Here is a 22,434-nt window from a genome sequence, read left to right on the forward strand (position 1 = left end):
GATATTAAGTTCCCTTTATGAGGATGTATAAACAGTCTACATAATTATTTCTTAGTTATGAATGTCTACTTTTATCCATGATTATCATATTGTGATCCAAATCTGTTTACCTTGTTGTATCAAATAATGCAGGATGCAAGTGAAAACCCCTCAAGTAACACAGCCATTGTTTTGCTTGAACACGAGCTTGTTACATTATGATGACCTGTGGTAGCTAGAGCTATAGGATGTCTATTTATGGGGGATACTGGGGGTGTCCTTGGTGCATGGGGGAGATGAGGTTGTGTTAAGAGAAAGGAGTCATGATTAGTTTTGATTAAAGGGAAGGATAAGGTGGGCTGAGAGAATATTTGAGGAGGCCTAAACTCCCCTGTGCTGCCACTGGGGTAGGCAAAGCACATCTACATAGAATAAGTCTTGGGGAAATGCCTTCCTCCCTGCGTGGGGCACACACCTGAGTGAAGGTTGGGTCGGTGGGTGCAGTAGAACATGCGGTGAGCCTCAAGGTTGCTGGGGCTGCTGAAGCGGATGCCACACACACACGTTGTCCGTCCATTGGTGGTGCCACTGCCGCTGCTGCTGCCTCCATTGGTGGCATCGCCGAGGGCCACACTGCTGGTGCTGTTGTTGGTGCTGATGCTGCCAAGACTGGAGGCCAGGCTAACCACGGCTGCTGTGATGGGAAGGTTATTGTGATTGGTGGGCACATTACATTAAAAAGATCAAAGATGTCAGCAGGCAAAACCAAACAAAAACTGCTGAAACATTGATTATATGCTACAGAAAGTCACTTTTCCAAATGTAGCGCCTGGGCTAGGGGTCTCTCAGCCTTATTACCTGGCGCAAGGCGGTGCAGGGCGGGCAGCATGGACAGCAGCGGCAGGCCCTGGATCATGGATGTGAGCTGCTGCCGCGCCGCCTCCATCTCCGGCGTGAGGCCCGGGGACGCCTGGGGGGCCCGTGGCGTGCTGGGGGCGGGCGGGGAGTGCTCGGCGGGCTCCTCCTTCATGGGGGGCTCGGCGCTCAGCTTGGGGCCGGGTGAGGCGCCTCCACCGGGGTGCTGCTCACTCTTCACCGCCTGGGAATGGATAACGTGATAATGAGAGGCGTGGCGTGACTTTCAAATGGATAACGTGATTTAGACATGCGTGACGTGAATTTGAAGTGAGTGACGTGACTTTGAGAGGTGCGACGTGACTTTGAGAGGTGTGACGTGACTTTGAGATGCGTGACGTGAGTTTGAAGTGAGTGACGTGACTCTGAAGTGAGTGACATGACTTTAAAGTGAGTGACGTGACTCTGAAGTGAGTGACGTGACTCTCAAGTGAGTGACATGACTTTGAAGTGAGTGACGTGACTTTGAAGTGAGTGACGTGACTTTGAAGTGAGTGACGTGACTTTGAAGTGAGTGACGTGACTTAGAAGTGAGCGACATGACTTTGAAGTGAGCGACGTGACTTTGAAGTGAGTGATGTGACTTTGAAGTGAATGACGTAACTTTGAAGTGAGTGACGTGACTATGAAGTAAGTGACGCGACTTTGAGATGCGTGGCGTGATTTTGATGTGAGTGACTGATATGCGTGGCGTCACTTGACTTTGAAATGTGTGACGTGACTTTCAAATGCATGATGTGACCCCTAAAAGTGTGACGTGACTTCCTAATGAATAATGTATGTGTGTGTACCTCCTAAATGCGTTACTTTCTACTGCGTGACGTGACTTGCAAATGCGTGACGCGGTGATTTATGATTGCATGTGTTCTTACCAGCTTGTTCTCAGATTGTATTGCAGCACTGGATCAATTTTGCACCGTGCCTTATATATTTCAGTTCATTCGTATCATATAAAAATCCTTACATTACTGACTCTTTCCCATGTGGTCTCAAAATTGTATTACGTAATCGTGTGTGTGTGTGTGTGTGTGTGTGTGTGTGTTAATTATGATTATGTAAGGGACAATTTCTTCCCATGGAACTTAATACACTATAACGAAACATGTATCCTACTATAATATTTTTTCGGACAAGAGATCAAGAGGAATAAGAGCAAGGTGGGAACTGTCGGTGCGGAAATATCATGTAAGAGTGAAGGAGTGTTGCAAGGTGACGTAAGAGAGAAATTAGGCTTAGCGGGAAGTGGAATATAAATGTCCATGTTGTGCTCTCTCTCTCTCTCTCTCTCTCTCTCTCTCTCTCTCTCTCTTATTCGTCAACCTGGTTATCTATATTCACTTAATTTATGATCTAAGAGGCTATTATAGTTTGGTAGCCTTCTAAGCCTAATATCAGTGCTCTCTCTCTCTCTCTCTCTCTCTCTCTCTCTCTCTCTCTCTCTCTCTCTCTCTCTAATCCTTCTCTTCATCTTTTTTTCAAACAAGAGAACAACAACCAAACGAGGACATGTTGCGTAGCCTAGGAAGGGAGAGGGAAGGGAAGGGACGGGAGAGAGGAAGGGAGGGAGGGAAGGCAGAGCGCGATGAATAATAAGAAAGTTTCGTACAGCTGGCAACCTCTTCCCTTATCTCCCCCTCCCAGTCGTCGTATCTCCCCCTCCCTCTCTTATCTCTCCCCTCTTGCCTCCTCCTCCTCCTCTTCCTTCTCCTCCCTAACCTCCTTTGTTTTATTTTCGACCCTAGCCACACTCTTGCTCTCCTCTCTCTTTCCTTCTTTCTTTCTTTCTTTCTTTTATTATTTCTTTCTTTTACCAACCCTTCTTTTACTACTACTACTACTACTACTAACTACTACTACTACTACTTTCTATACTTTATTCAGTTTCTTATACCAACCCTTCTTCTTTTACTACTACTACTATTACTACTACTACTACTATTACTACTACTGCTATAAAATGCGTAGTGAATGGTGTCCGTTTTCTTGTATATTATTTTAACTCTCTCTATCTCTCTCTCTCTCTCTCTCTCTCTCTCTCACTAACGGAGGTATGGGTGACGTCAAGACTGGACACCGTAAAAGAGATAGAGAAAGATAATGTGAGAGAGAGAGAGAGAGAGAGAGAGAGAGAGAGAGAGAGAGAGAGAGAGAGAGAGAGAGAGAGAGAGAGAGAGAGAGAGAGAGAGTCTACTTCACCTAATCAGAGGAGGAAGGTTTGACAGTTAAAAAAAAAGAAAAAAAGAGGTTACTTCTTCCTTGGTGTTATTTTCTAGTCTAGTCTGTACTTCGCCAACCTAATGCGTCTCTCTCTCTCTCTCTCTCTCTCTCTCTCTCTCTTGACCTTAACCACCTCGACATGCGCAGAACAGTCCATGTACACACCTTCTTCTCCCTTACACTCAAAGCCAACCAAATAGAACTAAAACCGAAGTAACATGATAATTATAAACTTTATGATACGCTAGGAGGATCAGGAACGCCATAACATCTGAAGGTAATTCGAATATATATACCTTTACCTCCTTATAATGCAAGGCGAATTCTATGTAACTAATTGAGAACAAAAGCGGAAAGATCTACGTCGACCTCAATAGAATCAGAAACATCACAACGTCTAAAGATATTTCGGATAATAACAAAATAAAAGTGGAACGATTAAACTCTATTCCCTTTATTTATTTATTTTTATACAGTAAAGGAAGCAGCTCAAGGAAAAAAAAAAAAAGGAGAAGCAAAAAGTCGCTGATCATGCCATTATGCCCGCTAAATCACTGTCCCTCCTACACTGGAAATAGGCTTAACGTGACCAAAATATGTCGCTAATCATGCCATTATGCCCGCTAAATCACTGTCCCTCCTACACTGGAAATAGGCTTAACGTGACCAAAATAACAACCGAGAGGAATGAAGGAACAGCGAGCATGACGCAAAATCCAATATCTGGCTGTCACACAAGGATAAAAGGTATAGTAAGGTAAGGTAAAGCAAGGTAGGGCAAGGTATGGTATAGTAAGGTAAGATTAGGTGAGGTAAGGTAATGTAAGGTATGGTAATTTAAGTTGAGACAAGGTAAAGTAAGGTAAGGCAAGGTAAGGCAAGGAAAAGCAAGGGAAGGCAAGGTAAGACAAGGTAAGGTAAGGTAAGGTAAGATGAAGTAAGATAAGGTAAAATAAGATAAGGTAAGGTAGGGTAAGGTAAAGCAAGGCAAGGTATGGTATGGTAAGGTAAGGTACGGTATGGTAAGATGAAGTAAGATAAGGTAAGGTAATGTAAGGAAAAGTAGGGTAAGGCAAGGTAAGGTAAGTCAAGGTAAGGTGAGGTAAGATTAGGTGAGGTAAGGTAATGTAAGGTATGGTAATTTAAGTTGAGACAAGGTAAAGTAAGGCAAGGTCAGGTAAGGCAAGGAAAGGCAAGGAAAGGTGAGGAAAGGTGAGATTAGGTAAAGTAAGGTAAGGTGTTACGGTAGGGCGGAGACAGTTACCGTAGTGCTGGCGGCGGTGGCAGAAGTGTTGGAGGCAGCGGCTCCCGCGGCGGTGTGGGAGGGAGCGGGGGGCGGTGATCCCGGGAGGGGAGGGGAGGCGAGCCGCGTCCTTCCTTCTCTCCGGCCGACACACTCAGCCTGCAGGAGGAAAGTGTTGCGTGAATCACAGGAAACGAAGATGCGGTTAATGAGCATGGAAAGCAGACAAGTGAGGGAGAGAAAATGGAATAAAAAGAAGAAGAGAGGGAGAAGGAGTGGGAGGAAGAGAAAATATATAGGAATGAGAGATGGAAGTAGGGAGGCTGGGAGAGGGGAGAGGAGGAAAATCTCAAAAAGTAGATAAAGTGAGATGTTATGGTAGAATTTTAACCTTCAAAACTTCTTAAATTTCCAGCCGCTGTTGCAAGGCGCAGCGACGACGGCAAACATCAGCCTGCACTCCGGAAATATCTTTTCTGACACAATGACATGAAGCTGGATCTGTCTGGGAGTTCCTATGACAAAATAGGCTTAATACTGATAATTAATGATGCTGTTATTAGCGAAACTGCTCCAATAAACAATCCACCTGAATGTTTAATTAATCGAGCCCGAGGAGCCGGCTGCCCTCTCACCGGCGCGCCACGGTTTTTCTTTTCCTCGGTTATCGGCACCTCCTCCCCCACCCTGAGTCAGCAACCTGTCCACGGCCCACAACTCGGTGCAAGCACCTCACACCCAAGGAGGGATGACCTCGGCCACCAAGGTCACCGGGCGAGGCGGTAACTACTAGTTTATACTGATTACAGGTAGAGGGTGGGCTCCCTCCTGCTCGGCCGGGGCTGTGTGACACATGAAGTGCGGCCATCGGGGGTGCTTTGAGGCGACGCGCGGACACGGCAACAACCCCACGCGGCACGCACGCCGGCAGGGTTGCCAAGGCGCTGCTGGAGCACCCCGCAGACTTACACTCCAGGACAGATAGCTGAAAACCCCCCACCCCCCCCCAAAAAAAAAAAAACCTGAGTCCTACGCAAACAACTGAACTGCTGTATCTAGAAAACTAATTTGTTATCGGTATATCGGTACACGTTCGTATACAAGCGCGATTAGATAAATAAAGATACACCTCAAATCTGCAATCCATGACTTTCAAAATCTTTCTTCAGCATAAAACTGCCCAGCTGTGAGGGAGAACAGCAGCAACAGGCACACCAGGGGAAGAACACCAAGCCGCTGCAGGCCGCCGCTCCCTCACGCCGATGCAGGAGATACACTGAAATTCGCTGTTTTTTTTTTTTTCTCTGCTCTTTGAAGTTCAGTAACGCTTATTTTTGTGGATTGTGACTTTCAGGTTTTTCGTTGCTTCGTTTTGTATATTCGCTTTCCTGTGTATATTCGTTAGCGTAAAAAAAAAAATCATATTTATTTACTTATTTCACCGTCTACTTATTCATCTGTTTCTCATTTTTGCCGCAGCTTTCAAACACGTGGTCTTCAGGCACCCTTTACTTGGAGGTCGGGCGGTCGAGTTAGTGTAATAAAACAGTTTCACAAAATTTTCAGGTCACTGCGAGTAAGGCAAATCATATATGAGCAAAATAAGGTGCATTATCCTCTAAACCACCAAAAGCTCTAGTAAGTTTAAGCAAAAGAATGATCATTATCACTTTTAATAAAAAATCCCAAAAATAAAAGACCAAAACCAACCCGGACGGCAACAATGTATATACTTTTACACACACACACACACACGCACACACACACACACAAGTACAAAACAGAGAGAACATGAGCGGGAAGAACCAACAAACACGCAGACAACAAACAGCCCGCCAGGTGTGTAAGGGGGGGGGGGGGGGAGGGGGGGAAGACGCGCGGGTGACAGATAGACAGACAGGGGGACAGACGGACAAGGCGGATGCGGCCACAAGATGAGCGGACCCCCCAAGGCGGAACATGGCGCAGGGGAGTAGACAGAGGGTAGAGGTGAAGGGGGGAGGAGGGGTGCAGGGGGGAGGGGTGAATGAGGGGATAAGTGGCGAGGGGGGGAGGGAGTAACGGGAGGAGGAGATGAGAGGGGTGAAGGGAGATAGGGTGAAGGGGAGAAAGGGTTGCTAAGGGAAAGAGGTGAGGGTAAGGGAGGAGTGAGGGGAAGAGATGAAGGGATGAAGGGAGGTAAGAAGGGAGATAGGGTAAAGGGGGGAGGGGTTGAAGGAAGAGGCTGAAAGGGGAGACAAGGGAAATAGACGAGGGGTGTTAGGAGATAAATAAGGAAGGGTTAGGTTAAAGGGAGGATGTGTAAGGGGTGTGTAAGGGTAAGGGGTGAGGGAGTTAAAGGGACTAAGGTTGGTATTGTCAGATATTCCCACCCCTCACACCAACGATTTCCAAAGGCCAAAAAGGAGGTTAATCGAGTTCTAATGAGTGTTCTTTTAGGTTCAGGGTACAGAAGAAGGCTCAGACTACCACCAGGGTCATAAAAGTAACCCTGGAAATGCCCTAAACTCCCACGAAAGACTAGTAAAGTACGTGTTCTTAGGCGCAGAAATGTTTGAAAATGTGGCCTTAAGGGTGGAAGAACATGATATTCTTTTCAACGTCACCTGATGAAATATAATAACAAAATGAAGACGTAAAGCAGTAAGTTCTCAAATATCAACAAGGAATTCGGCCAACACCGCGTGAGAGTAAAACGTATATACCTATAAAATTTAATGTATATGTTATGGTGTTCTGTGTTTGAGTGTACAGACAGACGCATACAGACGGAAAGAAAGACAAACAGACAGACAGGGGGAGTGAGAGGGAGTATACATGGGAAGGAAATCGAAAAACTCCCTCCCTCGCTAACTCATTCATTCATACGCTCAGTCATTCACTCACATCACTTTCACCCGTTCATTCCTATATTTACTCACCCACCAACTCACTCACTCTCACTCTCTCTCTCTCTCTTTCATTAATCTACTCATTCTCATTCACTCACTAATGGATTCACGCACTCCCACTCACGACATTCTTCACCGACTCTCTCATTCTCACTCCCTCATGCACTCCAACCCTCTCTCACCTATACACAATCTCGCTCCCTCACTCATCCGCCGATTTCCTTACCAACAAGTCCCCTTCACCCTCAGATAATAGATAAGGAAGGCGGTGTGGTCATAACGAATGTACTTATATACGTTTCTTTCCTGTTATGCAACCTAACTTGACCGTGGAGCGTTCTGAGGATGATTAAAAGGCGCCTATTCTTTAACGTATCGGGCTCCTATACATTACGACTGATGTACCTAACGTTTAAGAATACCGGCTCGCCCATAGCCTCAAACGTTTCGGTGCTAACACACTCACGTTTAAGATCAAGCTTTCGTGGAGGTTGTGGGTATTTCCATGAGTAGTGTTATGAGCCTATTGATAGTTTGACAAGGCTTCTGCATCATGAACGAGAAAAACATCCTTTGTGGCCTTTGGAAATAGTTGTTGTGGATGCTGAAAGTCTTTGAACATATTGGACTGAAGGGAAGCGATAACGTAAAAACTAGCAAACACTGAGGACTGAAGGGAACGGATAGCATAGGAACTGAGGACTGAATGGAAGGGATAACGTAAGGATTAGTGACTATAAGGAAGCAAAAGTAGATTTATTACACGCATGAAAGGGGAGGAAAGGCGAACAGACTGAGGAATGGAGGAAAGGACAGCAGAGAAATGAGAACTGGAGAGAAGGGGTAGCACGAGAACTGATGACTATATATACAAGAAGGAAGGAATAGCAGTTCTTATCCACGTACAAAGGGGGAGGAAGGGCGAATAGACTGAGGATGGAGGGAAGGAATTGCACAAGAACTGAGGATTGGAGGAAAAGATTGGCAAAGGAACTGAGGATTGGAGGAAAAGATTGGCAAAGGAACTGAGGATTGGAGGGAAAGATTGGCAAAGGAACTGAGGATAGGACGGAAAGATTGCAAAGGAACTGAGGATTGAGGAAAGATTGGCAATGGAACTGAGGATTGGAGGAAAAGATTGGCAAAGGAACTGAGGATTGGAGGAAAAGATTGGCAAAGGAACTGAGGATTGGAGGGAAAGATTGGCAAAGGAACTGAGGATTGGAGGGAAAGATTGGCAAAGGAACTGAGGATTGGAGGGAAAGATTGGCAATGGAACTGAGGATTGGAGGAAAAGATTGGCAAAGGAACTGAGGATTGGAGGAAAAGATTGGCAAAGGAACTGAGGATTGGAGGAAAAGATTGGCAAAGGAACTGAGGATTGGAGGGAAAGATTGGCAAAGGAACTGAGGATTGGAGGAAAAGATTGGCAAAGGAACTGAGGATTGGAGGGAAAGATTGGCAAAGGAACTGAGGATTGGAGGGAAAGATTGGCAAAGGAACTGAGGATTGGAGGGAAAGATTGGCAAAGGAACTGAGGATTGGAGGGAAAGAATGGCAAAGGAACTGAGGACTGAAGGGATGGAATAGAATATGAATGGAGGACTGGAGGATAGCGAGACCAGTTCTTATCCATGTACAGAGGGGGGATAAATACACTAGATACAGGGTTTAAGTTATCGCGTAACGGAAGGGAGGGAGGGTGCCGTATAGCAGCTAGTGAGCCTGCGTTATCTGTGTGCATCCGGGGCCCTTTCTATGGATGTGCGTGTCGGGTGAGTCACGGTCATGGTGTGTGTGTGTGTGTGTGTGTGTGTGTGTGTGTGGGGGAGGGGGAGACGGGGGTATTACATAACTTATAAGAATAAAGGCCGTGACGGAATGTGTGTGTGTGTGTGTGTGTGTGTGTGTGTGAACTAACTGATTAAATAAGGAACCAAATGACTGACTATTTAACTAACTTACTATAACGAACCAATTAGCAAACGGAAGGAGATAACTAAATAAATTAACTATAGCCTTACTAACTAACGAACTAATTAACGAACCTATCTAAGGATCTAATTAAATAACAGGCTAATGAACGAACTTGATAAATGACGAACTAAAAAAAACTTGAGTAACTGAACTTGATAAATAAAATAGCAAATAAAAGAAAAGATAAAAAAATATATAATCGCTGTGTTGAGTGAGAAACTGAATTAAAAACAACAATAAAAATAAATAAATCGCTGAGTAGAGTGAGGAACTGAATTAAAAACAACAATAAAAATAAACAAATCGCTGGGTAGAGTGAGAAACTGAATTAAAAACAACAATAAAATAAACAAATCGCTGAGTAGAGTGAGAAACTGAATTAAAAACAACAATAAAATAAACAAATCGCTGAGTAGAGTGAGAAACTGAATTAAAAACAACAATAAAAATAAATAAATCGCTGAGTAGAGTGAGGAACTGAATTAAAAACAACAATAAAAATAAATAAATCGCTGTGTAGAGTGAGAAACTGAATTAAAAACAACAATAAAATAAACAAATCGCTGGGTAGAATGAGAAACTGAATTAAAAACAACAATAAAATAAATAAATCGCTGAGTAGAGTGAGAAACTGAATTAAAAACAACAATAAAATAAACAAATCGCTGTGTAGAGTGAGAAACTGAATTAAAAACAACAATAAAATAAACAAATCGCTGTGTAGAGTGAGAAACTGAATTAAAAACAACAATAAAATAAACAAATCGCTGTGTAGAGTGAGAAACTGAATTAAAAAACAACAATAAAATAAATAAATCGCTGGGTAGAGTGAGAAACTGAATTAAAAACAACAATAAAAATAAACAAATCGCTGGGTAGAGTGAGAAACTGAATTAAAAACAACAATAAAATAAACAAATCGCTGAGTAGAGTGAGGAACTGAATTAAAAACAACAATAAAATAAACAAATCGCTGAGTAGAGTGAGGAACTGAATTAAAAACAACAATAAAATAAACAAATCGCTGAGTAGAGTGAGAAACTGAATTAAAAACAACAATAAAAATAAATAAATCGCTGAGTAGAGTGAGGAACTGAATTAAAAACAACAATAAAATAAACAAATCGCTGGGTAGAGTGAGAAACTGAATTAAAAACAACAATAAAAATAAACAAATCGCTGTGTTGAGTGAGGAACTGAATTAAAAAACAACAATAAAAATAAACAAATCGCTGGGTAGAGTGAGGAACTGAATTAAAAAACAACAATAAAAATAAACAAATCGCTGTGTAGAGTGAGGAACTGAATTAAAAACAAAAACAACAAAGAACAAAAGGAAAAGAAAAGATAAGCGATAAAAGAAAAAGGACGAGCGTGCATTACTAAAGGTTACAACATTAAAACGGAAACGAGAGAAAAAGAAAGAAATCAAATAAACAAATTCTAGGAAGGACGGAAAGGAGTGCATTAAGAGATATAACAAAGAAAAAACAGGAGAAATAATGTTAAAGTAAAAATATGGTATGATTAAGCTGATAAGGGGAGAGAAAACACACACACACACACACACACACACACACACACACACACACACACACACACACACACACACACACACACACACACACACAAGAAATTAAAGGGATGAAAGATTATGTCGAAAAGGAGAAAAAAAAAAGTTGAAGAAAAAAAATAAAGATGACAGAAAAAACCCCCAGAAAATAAGGAAAATACAGCCAATTAATTGATAAAAAAAAGTAGTACCGTGAGAAGGCTAATGTTTTCCTCCTCTTCCTCTTCCTCTTTCTCCTCCTCTTCCTTCACCCCTTCTCTTCCTTCACCTCTTCTCTTCCTTCACCCCTTCTCTCTATACCTTCCCATCCATCCCCTTCCACGCACCTGATGGGCCGCCTCACGCTACCCATCAACCTCGCACGACCTTCCTCCCTTCCTCCCTTCTTTCCTCCCTCTCTCCCTTCCGTTCTTCCCTCCCTTATTCCTGTCAACGCCTCCTCCTTCATACTTCCTTCCTCCCCTTACATTTGTTAGCGTATTTCTCTCTTTTTTTCTTCTCCCTTATCCCCCTCTTTCCTTTCCGTTCCTCCCTTCCTTATTCCTGTCATACTTCCTCCTTCATACTTCCTCCCTCCATTACGTATATTAGCGTATTTCTCTTTTTTTCCTTCTCCCTTACTTCCCCTTTCTCCCTCTCTCCTTTCCTTATTCCTGTCAACCCCCTTTCCTTCATACGTCCTCCCTTCCCTATACATTTATTAGCAATTTTTTTCTCTTTTTCCTCCTCCCTTACCTCCCTTTTTTCCCTCTCTCCTTTTCGTCCTTCCCTTCCTTATTCCTGTTATACTTCCTCACTCCCTATATATTTATCAGCAACTTTTTCTCTTTCTTCTCTCTCCCTCACTTCCCTTCTCCTCTTCTTCCTTCTGCTCTTTTTCCCATTCTTCCCTCTCCTTCCCTACGTGTATTAGCATTGTTTCCCTTTTCTTTTCCTTCTTTCTTTATCCTCTTCGTCCTTCTTCCTTTTCCACTTTCCCTCTCTTTTATCTCCCTCCTCTCTTCCTCCACTTCCGTCCCTGTTCCCCATCTATTCTCCCTCCTCTCTCCGTACTCTTTTTTTTTTTTTCTTCTTTCTTTAATAATTAACCTCCGTGTCCCCTTCTCTTCCTTCTCTCTCCTGCATCTTCTCCTATTCCTATTGTTTCCCTCCTCCTCCTCCTCCTCCTCCTCCTTTCTTACTTTGCATCATTTACTCATCTTTTCTTCCTCTCTCTCTCTCTCTCCACCTACAACTCTTCTTTTTCTCTCTATTTATTATCTATTTTAACTCTTCCTTCTAACGATTCATCTTTGCCCATCACTTCGTTTCTCCCTTCATCCACCCTTCATCCACCCATTACCTTTTCATTCCTCCACTTCAACTACTCCGTTTCTCCCTTCACTAATCCATCCATCCCCTCCTATCTTCATTTCTCTTTTCATCCACCCATCACTTCGCTTCTCCCTTCACCCACCCATCACTTCGCTTCTCCCTTCACCTACCCATCATCGCCCTCCCTTATCTCAGGCTCCCATCAGTGTTGACAATCAGCTCTCCTTCTTCCTCTACCTGCGCCCACCTAACCTCACCTCATCTTCCATACCGCAATCTTTCATCCTCGACCGCTATACCTTCCCTCTGCACTACTCTCTACTCGTCTCTACTTTCGTTTGTTGGAGTAGTGTTTAGTGGGCCTTTTATATCCTTGAGCTGCTTCCTTACTGTAAAAAACAATGCGAAAATAGACCCACAACACTTTACTTGTTTATATTCCTCTTCCTCTTCGTCGTTTTCATTCCTCCTACTTTTCTTCAAGATTAATATTCCCTTTTCTTTTCAGTTTTCACACACGTATTGCCATTCCATCTCTTCCTTGTTCTTCATTATCATAGTTCCTCCTCCTCCTCCTCCTCTTCCTCTTCTTCGTCCATATACCACCACTGTCTCTATTCTCCCTGAATCCACTTGACCACTCTCCCTCTACGTCGCATTCCACTTCATTCTCTCCTCTTCCCTACACAATCATATCATTCCTCCCCTCCCTCCATACACTTAGGGTCGAATTACAAGACATTTCGCCGCCCAAGTACACAAATTTGACAAGGCTTTCGTAGGAGTTTTGGGCATATCCAGGAGTAGTTTCATGGCCCTGGTGGTGGTTTGACCCTTCCTCTGTGCCGTGAACCTAAAGAAACACTCATTAGAACCCGACTGACCCCCTCTTTGACCTTTAGAAATAGCTGATGTGAGGACTGAAAGTGTCTCATAATACCGACCTTACTGCCTTCCCTTCTCTTCCCATTATGTCTCTCCAACGCCATAGATTATCCTCCTTATCCATATACCGCCATCCCTCTCTTAGGCCACTTGTTCTACACCACTTCAGTAAACATCTCCTTCGAATTGTTAACTTGTACATGACTTCAAGTTCTCGCATACCTGTTTTCACCTGGTCTGGAAGTTATGCACACACAGGTAAACAGGTAAACGCACGCACATACCTTACCTGACTAATTAAATCGCACCAAGACCGCTTCATTAATCCATAGCCTCAAAATTTGTCTTTACGTTCCCATGCATTCTTAGACCTCTCTGTCACCTGTCCTAAACTCACAAACAGGTAAACACTCACACATACCTCACCTGCCTCATTAACTGGCACTCAGATCACTTCATTTATCCCATACCCTAAAAATTCTCATCTCCTTTCACCTTCTCAAACCTTCCTACACCTCTCTGTCACCTGTCCTGGAAGTCACACAAAGGTAAACACGAACACACCTGACCTGCTAATTAACTCACAAGAAAACTCACTTCATTCGTTCCATAGCCTTAGAATTCCCGTCTCTTTTCACCTTCTTAAACATTTCTACACCTCTCTGTCACCTGTCCTAAACTCACAAACAGGTAAACACTCACACACACCTCACCTGCCTCATTAACTGGCACTCAGATCGCTTCATTTATCCCATACCCTAAAAATTCTCATCTCCTTTCACCTTCTCAAACCTTCCTACACCTCTCTGTCACCTGCCCTGAAAGTCACACAAAGGTAAACACGAACAAACTAATTAACTCGCACTCAAATCACTTCCTTCATCCCATACCTTTGAAATTCCGTCTCTTTTTACCTCCTCAAACCCTCTTACATCTCTCTGTCACCTGTCTTCGAAGTCACCCACAGGTACACACACACACACACAGACACACGTACACGCACACACACCTCACCTGCACCTTCCTGCCTCATTAACGCACCTGTCCGCGAGGCTCCTGGCGGGGGTGTCAGTGGCTTCCTTCAGATCTTTATCAACTGGACTCGTCGTCGCCGTCAACTCCCCACCACCGCCACCGCCGCCGCCACCACCACCACCTCCCGCTTCTGCCGCTGACCCGCTCTCTGGTTGGCTGGACACAGGTGATGACGTAACGCCTTCCCCTGCGGCGGATTGGTCGGAGTGTGGTGACGTCATCAAGTCGTTGGATGAAGTTTCCTCGTTGCTGTCCCAGTCATCGTCTCCTGGGGGGGGCGGGGGAGGGAGAGAGTGAGTCACAAGATATTACTCGTTAAGATGATGATTAAAAAAAGTGAGTTTAGCTTAATGAGAGAGAGAGAGAGAGAGAGAGAGAGAGAGAGAGAGAGAGAGAGAGAGAGAGAGAGAGAGAGAGAGAGAGAGAGAGAGAGAAACATCCCATACACGACATGTTAACAGTATATTTAAACTTTAATAGTAATACATTGCCTGACTAACAATAATAATTAAGCATTAACAAACAAAAGATTTCTCTCTGCCCTGTGATGGACGTGGGGAGATAGAGTGTCAGTCAATCAGTCTTGAGATAGCAAACACTGGGCAAGAAATAGAAGGCAATATGCAAGTAAGGTTCAGAACACTTAAAACTAAGGTGGTGTTGATTAGGAGCAGTAAATAGCGGGCTTTTGCTTTCATTATTGTTTTTTTTTTTTGTTCTTTTACGACCTTGCACTGTATCCTCTGCTGTAAAAAAAAAAAAAAAAAAAAAAAAAAAAAAAACTTGGACTAACAATAATTTTAGGTTTCTTGAAGGGAAGGGAATAAATTAAAGGGTCAGTTTTAAGGCAGTAAAGTGAAACGTTTAAAAGTATGTTATGCAGTTTTAATACTTTGGGTGGATTAAGAAGAGAATATAAAAGAAAGAGAAAAATGGTGGTGAGGATATGGATCACAGGATAAAACAATCAATATAATAATAATGATAATAATAATAATAATAATAATAATAATAATAATAATAATAATAATAATAATAATAATAATAACAATAAAAATAAAAGCAACACAGATTCGAGAGAGAGAGAGAGAGAGAGAGTGAGAGAGAGAGAGAGAGAGAGAGAGAGAGAGAGAGAGAGAGAGAGAGAGAGAGAGAGAGAGAGAGAGAGAGAGAGAGAGAGAGAGAGAGAGAGGAAAAAAAAACATTGACATCCCATTAAAAAGATACAAAATAAAAACATACATATCACTCTCTCTCTCACCCAGAGGTCAACCGGATGTGGCTAACAAGCATGTAACGAAAAAAGAACAAAATAGCCGATGAGACTGACAGACACGCGCTGATACCAACCACACATCCGCCTGCCTATCTGGCTATCGCTCTGTCTGTCTGTCCCTCTATCTGCTTGTTAGTCTTCCCAGTTAGTCAGTTATCCGGTCAGTCAGTTAAAAAGTTACCTAATCAGTCAGTCAGTTAGTTTGGAGGTTACTCAATCAGTCAGTTAGTCAGTCAGTCAGGCAGTCAATTGGTCAGTTAATCAGTCAGTCAGTCAGTTAGGAAGTTACCAAATCAGTCAGTCAGTCAGTCAGTCAGTCAGTCAGGCAGTTTCCTTGTCAGTCTCTCAAGCAATTTGTTCCTCGGTTAGTCAGTCAATCAGTGGGTCAGTCAGTTACCAACCCAGTCAGGTAGTCAGTCAGTCACTCTTTCAGTCATTTGATATATGTTCCGTAAGTGACAATATGAATCAATGAGTCAGTAGCGCTGGTCACTTTTTTTTACCAGTGAAAAGAAATAACAAGTGTGTAGTTTGCAAATATATAAAATAAATAAGTTAATACGAAAACTCCTTCACGCAACTTTCTTTTCCTATTTCTTTTATCGACCTTTTCCTTCACCTATTTTTTTTCTGTTCCTGTATTTCCTTTCTTCTTCATACTCTTTCTCTCCTTCCTTCTTTCCCCTTCGTATTTCCTTTCTCGCTTTCTATACTTATTCCGTTTCAATTTTCCCTCTCCTTATTCTCTCTCTCTCTCAATATAAAACCTTTTTGCCTCATTAATTAATACCTCCCTTTCACATTTCTCTTATCATTCCTTACCCTCTTCACCTCCGCCTCCTGTTCTTGCATCTCTCTCTCTCCCGCCAGACCCCATCCTTCTTCCTTATCTTATCGCGGCCTCGAGGTGCATATCCCGTACACTCGCACCAAACTTATCGCAAGCGCCGCACTAACTGATACACGCCACCACCACCACCACCACCACCACTATCACGACCACCACCACCACCACCACCACTACTACTACTATTACCATCTTCACCGACTCGTCTTAGTTAATACCATCACAATTACTACTATGCTATCCGTTTCTTCTTCCTCCTCTCATCCTCTTCTCTATCTCTCTCTATATACCTTCACTGTAACTTTGAATATATTAACTACTATCGTCACTAGAACTACTATTGCTACCACGCTTGATCATCTGTCTATTGTGACCTGCTTTTGTTTCTGGCTGATGTGCAAAAGATCCTGGTCTATAATACTTTATTTCTACTACTACTACTACTACTACTACTACTATTACGAGAAGAAACAAATCAAACGTAGGTACTTTTTCTGATCTACTACTACTACTACTACTACTTCTACTACTACTATTACTATTACGAGAAGAAACAAATTAAACGTCGGTACCTTTCCTGATCTACGACTACTACTACTACCTACTACTTCTACTACTAAACGGGAAGCTATGCATATATAAACAAAAGATAACCAACGGAAAATATATAATAAAACTGAGCCTATTTCTTCCTCATTCAATACTGCAACGTAACTAGACATGACGTTTCCAAATGCTGCCGATACAAAGACTAAAAAAAACCGCTACCTTGACACCAGCACTTAAGTACATCGCCACTATCACCTTCAGCAGCATGAGGCGTGACTGGCAGCTCCACACCAGCGCTAAGTACATCATCATTATCATCATCAGCAGCAGGAGGAGGAGGAGGGGGGAATAAATAGAGGCCCTCCGTCAGCCGTAATGCAAGCTTGTTTACGTAACCTGTCAGCGGCGCTATCTTACCTCACTTTCATCATCCCTCGCTCTTATCTCTCTCTTGGTATAGGAGAGAGAGAGAGAGAGAGAGAGAGAGAGAGAGAGAGAGAGAGAGAGAGAGAGAGAGAGAGAGAGAGAGAGAGAGAGAGAGATGAACATGATCAAATTTTAGTTCCAGAGGTATTTTAAAACTCTTCTCTATATAGTCTGTGTGTGTGTGTGTGTGCGTGTGTGTGCGTGTGTGTGTGTGTGTGTGTGTGTGTGTGTGTGTGTGTGTGTGTGCGTGCGTGTGTGTGTGTGTGTGTGTTATCAGCGGCGGTGTTATCTGTCGTCTCTCCCTCCCTCACCTGGGGCGAGGCCAGTTCACCTGTACCCCGGGACACCTGCCCTCGGCCGCTTATCTCTCTCTCTCTCTCTCTCTCTCTCTCTCTCTCTCTCTCTCTCTCTCTCTGATGGTGAAAGCTTTTGTCTTCCCTCTTAAGGAGTGATTCTCTTTCTCAAACACCAAAAAACAACAAACACACAAACAAACAAACAAATGACTCCTGTAGCGTTAGTAAATTGGCTGCTAATTGGTTACGGGTTCTGGTTATACGGTTGCCCACTCTCTCTCTCTCTCTCTCTCTCTCTCCCCCACACACACACACACACACACATCATGCTCTTTCTTCCCTTCCCTTGGTCCAATTTTTATTCCCTGTGTGTCGCCGAGGTGTGTGTGGCGGCTCGGCGTTGCTTCCCACACACCTGGTCGGCCGAGCATTGAGGCGGCGTACGGAGAGTGTAGCGCCGCGGGAGCTGCTCTTGAACTGACTGATAAGCGGCGTGAGAGGCGGAGGGAGAGGGGCGGGGAGCTACGAGAAAAAGAAAGTAGAAGGGAGGGAAGAACGGGGTGGGGTGGGGTGGGGGGCTGAGGGAGGAGTGAGAGAGTGAGAGATGGAGGGGGAGGAAGAGGCAGGGGGCTTATAAGAGAGTAGAGAGGAGGGAAGAATGGGGGGCTGAGAGAGGAGGGAGCTATAGTGAGAGGTGGAGGGGGGGGAGACAGAGGGCAAGGAGAGAGAGGGGCGGGGAGAGACAGCGGAAGAACAGGGGGGTGAGAGAGAGGAGGGAGCAAGAGGGGGAGAGAGTGAAGGGTAGAAGAGGAAGGGGTAGGGAAGGTGCCAACAAGGGAGGGAATGAGGGAGGAAAGGAGGGTAGGAAGAAGGAAGTAAGGGAGGGGAGAAGGGAGGGAGAGGTAGGCTGAGAGAAGAGAGGAGGGAGGGAGAGGGGCACTGAGGCTGGATGGAGGAGAGGAGGAAGAGAGGGCAAGGAGGGAGGGAGGCTAAGAGGAGGGAGGGGGAGGGGGCATTGGGTCTGGTTGGAGGAGAGGAGGAGGAGGGGGCAAGAAGGGAGTAAGGGGAGAGGGGAGGAGAGGGGGTCGCTGAAGGAGGTGGTGGTGGTGGTGGTGGCGAGGCGCGGCTAGCTGGCAACCGGCAAGGAGGAGGAGGCGTCTCAGTGATGCCTATCGCCCTGGCCGGGGTATCGCGCCATCAGTAACACAATTAAAAACTTTACACAGGTTCTCATCGCGCTGCGCCATCTTTTCGACAAATGGGACTTGTTTTGATGGAGTGGCGGCGGAGGCGTCGGTGTAGCGGCGGTGGAGTGAGATGAAGGTGGTGTTGACTTGGTTATTGGTGGTGGTGGTGGTGGTGGTGGGCATCACCACCACCACCACCACCACCGCTACCTCTACACCCCAGCGGTAATTGGTTGAACGTTTTCGCTGTAGGTAACGAAACACCCAAGAGCAACCCGTGTGTGTGTTTAGCGGGGATGGGTTACGGCAGCAGGTAGGCAAGCAGGCGGGCGATAAGAAGCAGGAGTAAGCAGGCAGCAGCAGGCGACGCACGGCAAATGAAACGCCACGAACGCTTCTGGGAACGCAGCATCCAATCCTCGTATCGTCTGGGCCAATCAAAGATGGCGGACGTGCGGTGGGCGGAGCCTCGCTGGCCGCAGAATGAAACTTGAATGTGATTGGTTGATTTATCACGAACGTAAACGAACAAAACTCCAGCGGAAAACGGATAACCCACACCCGGGGAGGAGGCGGGAGTTTGACCTTAGTGATTAGCGGAGCAAGGCGGAGCAGGGGGCGGCGGCGAGGCGCGGGGGTGCGTCCGTCTGGCCCTCCCTCCCCTACACTCCCCAGGCATCAGATAGGGCGTAAAAGGCTGTCAGTATTGTTATTTGACGGGGCCGAGCTTCATGAATAAAGATACTCTCCTACAGTCAAACAAAGGCAAAGAAAAACGGTTCCCCCGACCTAAACTGGCAGCGGGAGGCTTCGATGAGTGGGCGATAAGGGAAATTAATGGGCGTCTTATCGCCAAAAGACCATAGACAGGCGGGCGGCGATAAGGCCAGGTCGGAGGTTCATTAAGTTGGCAGATTGCAACGGCGACGGCGAGCGAACCCCCAACCCCCCCTTCGAACCCCCCTAACTCAACCTCCCCCCCTCACCGCCAGTCCCACCCCCCCTTTAACCAACACCCCAGCAACACCCCCCTCCAATCATGTGACCCGTATAATTAGCAACCCTGGATACCCCCTCACTGACTGCCTCCCTTGCCCCCCTCCCCTGGTCCCTCCCCCTCCCTCCACCTCTCACCCCTCTCATGATGCCCTTCCTGTCTTCGTGCCTCGCGTGGGAACTCTAGCACACATGGTAATTGAGTGCCCCCCCCCGCCCCCCTCCGCCTCCCCTCTCCCCTCTCCTACTCCCTCTCTTCCCCACTCCAATCCACCCTTTTCTCACTCCCTCACCCACCCACACTTAATCATTTCTCTCCCATTCATCCACTTTAGTTCCACAAGCTCTTCCACTACATAATTATATATACTACTCCACTCCACCCATCCTCTATGCCCTTCCACTCCACCCATCCTCAATACTCCTCCACTCCACCCATCCTCTATACATCCCAACTCCATCCTACCTACTCCTTCCTTCTCTAAAACCAGTAAGCTCCATCCCTATCATTCCTACTCCACTTTGAACCCACTCCACCACGTAGACCTCCACCCTAAACTCCACATTTATTAACCCTCTATTCACTTCCACAGTCTCAGTCCTCAATGCACTCTAGAATCTTAAATCCGGTTACTCCACTCTTAATACCTGTCCACTCCACATGTTATTCCACTTTTTATTCCCATCTGCTCCATGCTCTAGTCCACCCAATTCCAGCTTAAAAATAGCCTGTTCCATCCTTCCTAGGAATCCACTAAATCCACCGTTTCCACTCTTGAAATACACTTCCTTCTCTATCTTACTCAATTCTTCCCTTTATTAAGTCCAAATATTATCCCTACCACTAAAAATTATCACTCCACTCTCTCCACCTTTTTTTATTACTCACCTTATCCACACCAGTAAACCCTAACCACCTCAGCTGAACTTCACTCCACTAATTTTTTTTTCTCAACTCTTCCACACATCTTAATCCTAACCCACCGACTCAAGGCCCCCCCCCCTCCCCCTCCAAAAAACAAAATAACAAACAAACAAAAAAACAACAACTACCCACAACAATTTTACATCACAATCATAACTACTTGACACACACACACACACACACACACACACACACACACACACACACACACACACACACACACACACACACACACACAAGGCAGGGCTATCTATCTACAACCACTTACAAGAGACCTTAGTGAATGAGAGGGAAAGAGAAAGAGAGAGGAGGGGTAGGGAGGAGGTTCAGGGCATAAGGGACAAGAGATAAATCAAAGCAAAAGAACATAAAGTGAAAAAAAGTAAAAAAAAAATAATAAACAGGAAACCTAAGAGAGAGGGAGAGGGGGAGGAAAATCTGTGTGTGTGTGTGTGTGTGTGTGTGTGTGTGTGTGTGTGTGTGTGTGTGTGTGAAATTTCTCTGTTTTGATTACCGTTTCAATACTTTCTTTTGTTTCGTTTGGCGTTTCCTTATTACACATGGAGGAGGAGGAGGAGGAGGAGGCGGAGGAGGAGGACGAAACGGAGGAGGAGGAAGAGGGGGCAATGGTGATGGTGATGGAGTAAAAGGAAAAGTAAGACGAAGAAGAAGAAGAGAAGGAGGAAGAGGAGGAGGTGTGTGTGTGTGTGTGTGTGTGTGTGTGTGTGTGTGTGTGTGTGTGTATAGAGGCGGACCCAAGAGATGCCTTAAGAAGCCGGCTATCAGATGCGCCTAATGCAAGGGCATCATCTCTCTTGACAATTACTCAGTCTTGTCTAGCGTCCAGGGGGGGGGGGGGGGAGAGAGAGAGAGAGAGAGAGAGAGAGAGAGAGAGAGAGAGAGAGAGAGAGAGAGAGAGAGAGAGAGAGAGAGAGAGAGAGAGAGAGAGAGAGAGAGAGAGAGAGAGATTATGACTAAACATTTCGAAACAAACCTCGGAAAATAAAACATTCCTGGAAGATTATGATGGAGATTATGATAAAGAAGGAGAATAAGAAGCAGAAGAAGAAGAAGAAGAAGAAGAAGAAGAAGAAGAAGAAGAAGAAGTAGGAAAAGGTGACGAGGTGATTCAGAGTTCTTGGATCTGAAGGTGAGTCATTTTCTTCTTTTGTTTTTCTTTTTCTTCCTTTACTTCTTCCACCTCGTCCTTCTTACCTTCCTCCCACTTCGTCACCTCCTCCTCCTCCTACTCTTCCTCCTTCTCTTCTTCTTCTTTGTCTTACTTTTCCTTCTACTCCATCACCATTAAAACGGTTATCAAAGTATTTCAAACACACACACAAACACACACACACACACACACACACACACACACACACACACACACACACACAAATACATTAAGGATAATACCAATAGACCGGCCGGAGGAAATGAAGCAACGAGACGAAAGTTGTACTTGTGAAAGGGGGAGATAAAGGAGTATATGAGAGAGAGAGAGAGAGAGAGAGAGAGAGAGAGAGAGAGAGAGAGAGAGAGAGAGAGAGAGAGAGAGAGAGAGAGAGAGAGAGAGAGAGAGTAAACAATAAAATAAAAGAAAATTAAAGAAAGAAAAAGTTGAGCGCGGCGAGCAACGAACGTAGATTTATTTACACCGCAACGAACACACACACACACACACACACACACACACACAAACACACACACACACGCACACACACACACACACATTCACACACACCCATCACACACAAACAAAGCGTGGAAGAAAAAAAAAATCCCAGCAATTCACCATGACTTGAAGAACGAGAAATTCGAGAAGCTGAGAACAGACAGACACTTATTTTTTCCATGTTACTATTAAACTGTCAAGGAGAGAAGGAAGTGGTGGTGAAGGAGGAGG

The 22,434-nt window shown here is 44.8% G+C and overlaps 1 protein-coding gene across 1 annotated transcript in view; it reads right to left on the bottom strand.

Moving 5' to 3' along the window:
- LOC127002578 (zinc finger protein ush-like) overlaps positions 1-22,434 on the bottom strand; it is a 45,704-nt gene that overhangs the window by 5,857 nt on the left and 17,413 nt on the right. Inside the window, exons 2-6 of the mRNA XM_050868661.1 lie at positions 14,009-14,297; positions 5,145-5,196; positions 4,376-4,513; positions 838-1,078; positions 455-670 (exon numbers count right to left, since the gene is read on the bottom strand). Coding sequence (XP_050724618.1) covers positions 455-670; positions 838-1,078; positions 4,376-4,513; positions 5,145-5,196; positions 14,009-14,297 — 936 coding nt within the window. The remainder of the gene's footprint in view (positions 1-454; positions 671-837; positions 1,079-4,375; positions 4,514-5,144; positions 5,197-14,008; positions 14,298-22,434) is intronic.

This window comes from Eriocheir sinensis, chromosome 23 (assembly GCF_024679095.1).
Source record: "Eriocheir sinensis breed Jianghai 21 chromosome 23, ASM2467909v1, whole genome shotgun sequence".
NCBI lineage: Eukaryota > Metazoa > Arthropoda > Malacostraca > Decapoda > Varunidae > Eriocheir > Eriocheir sinensis.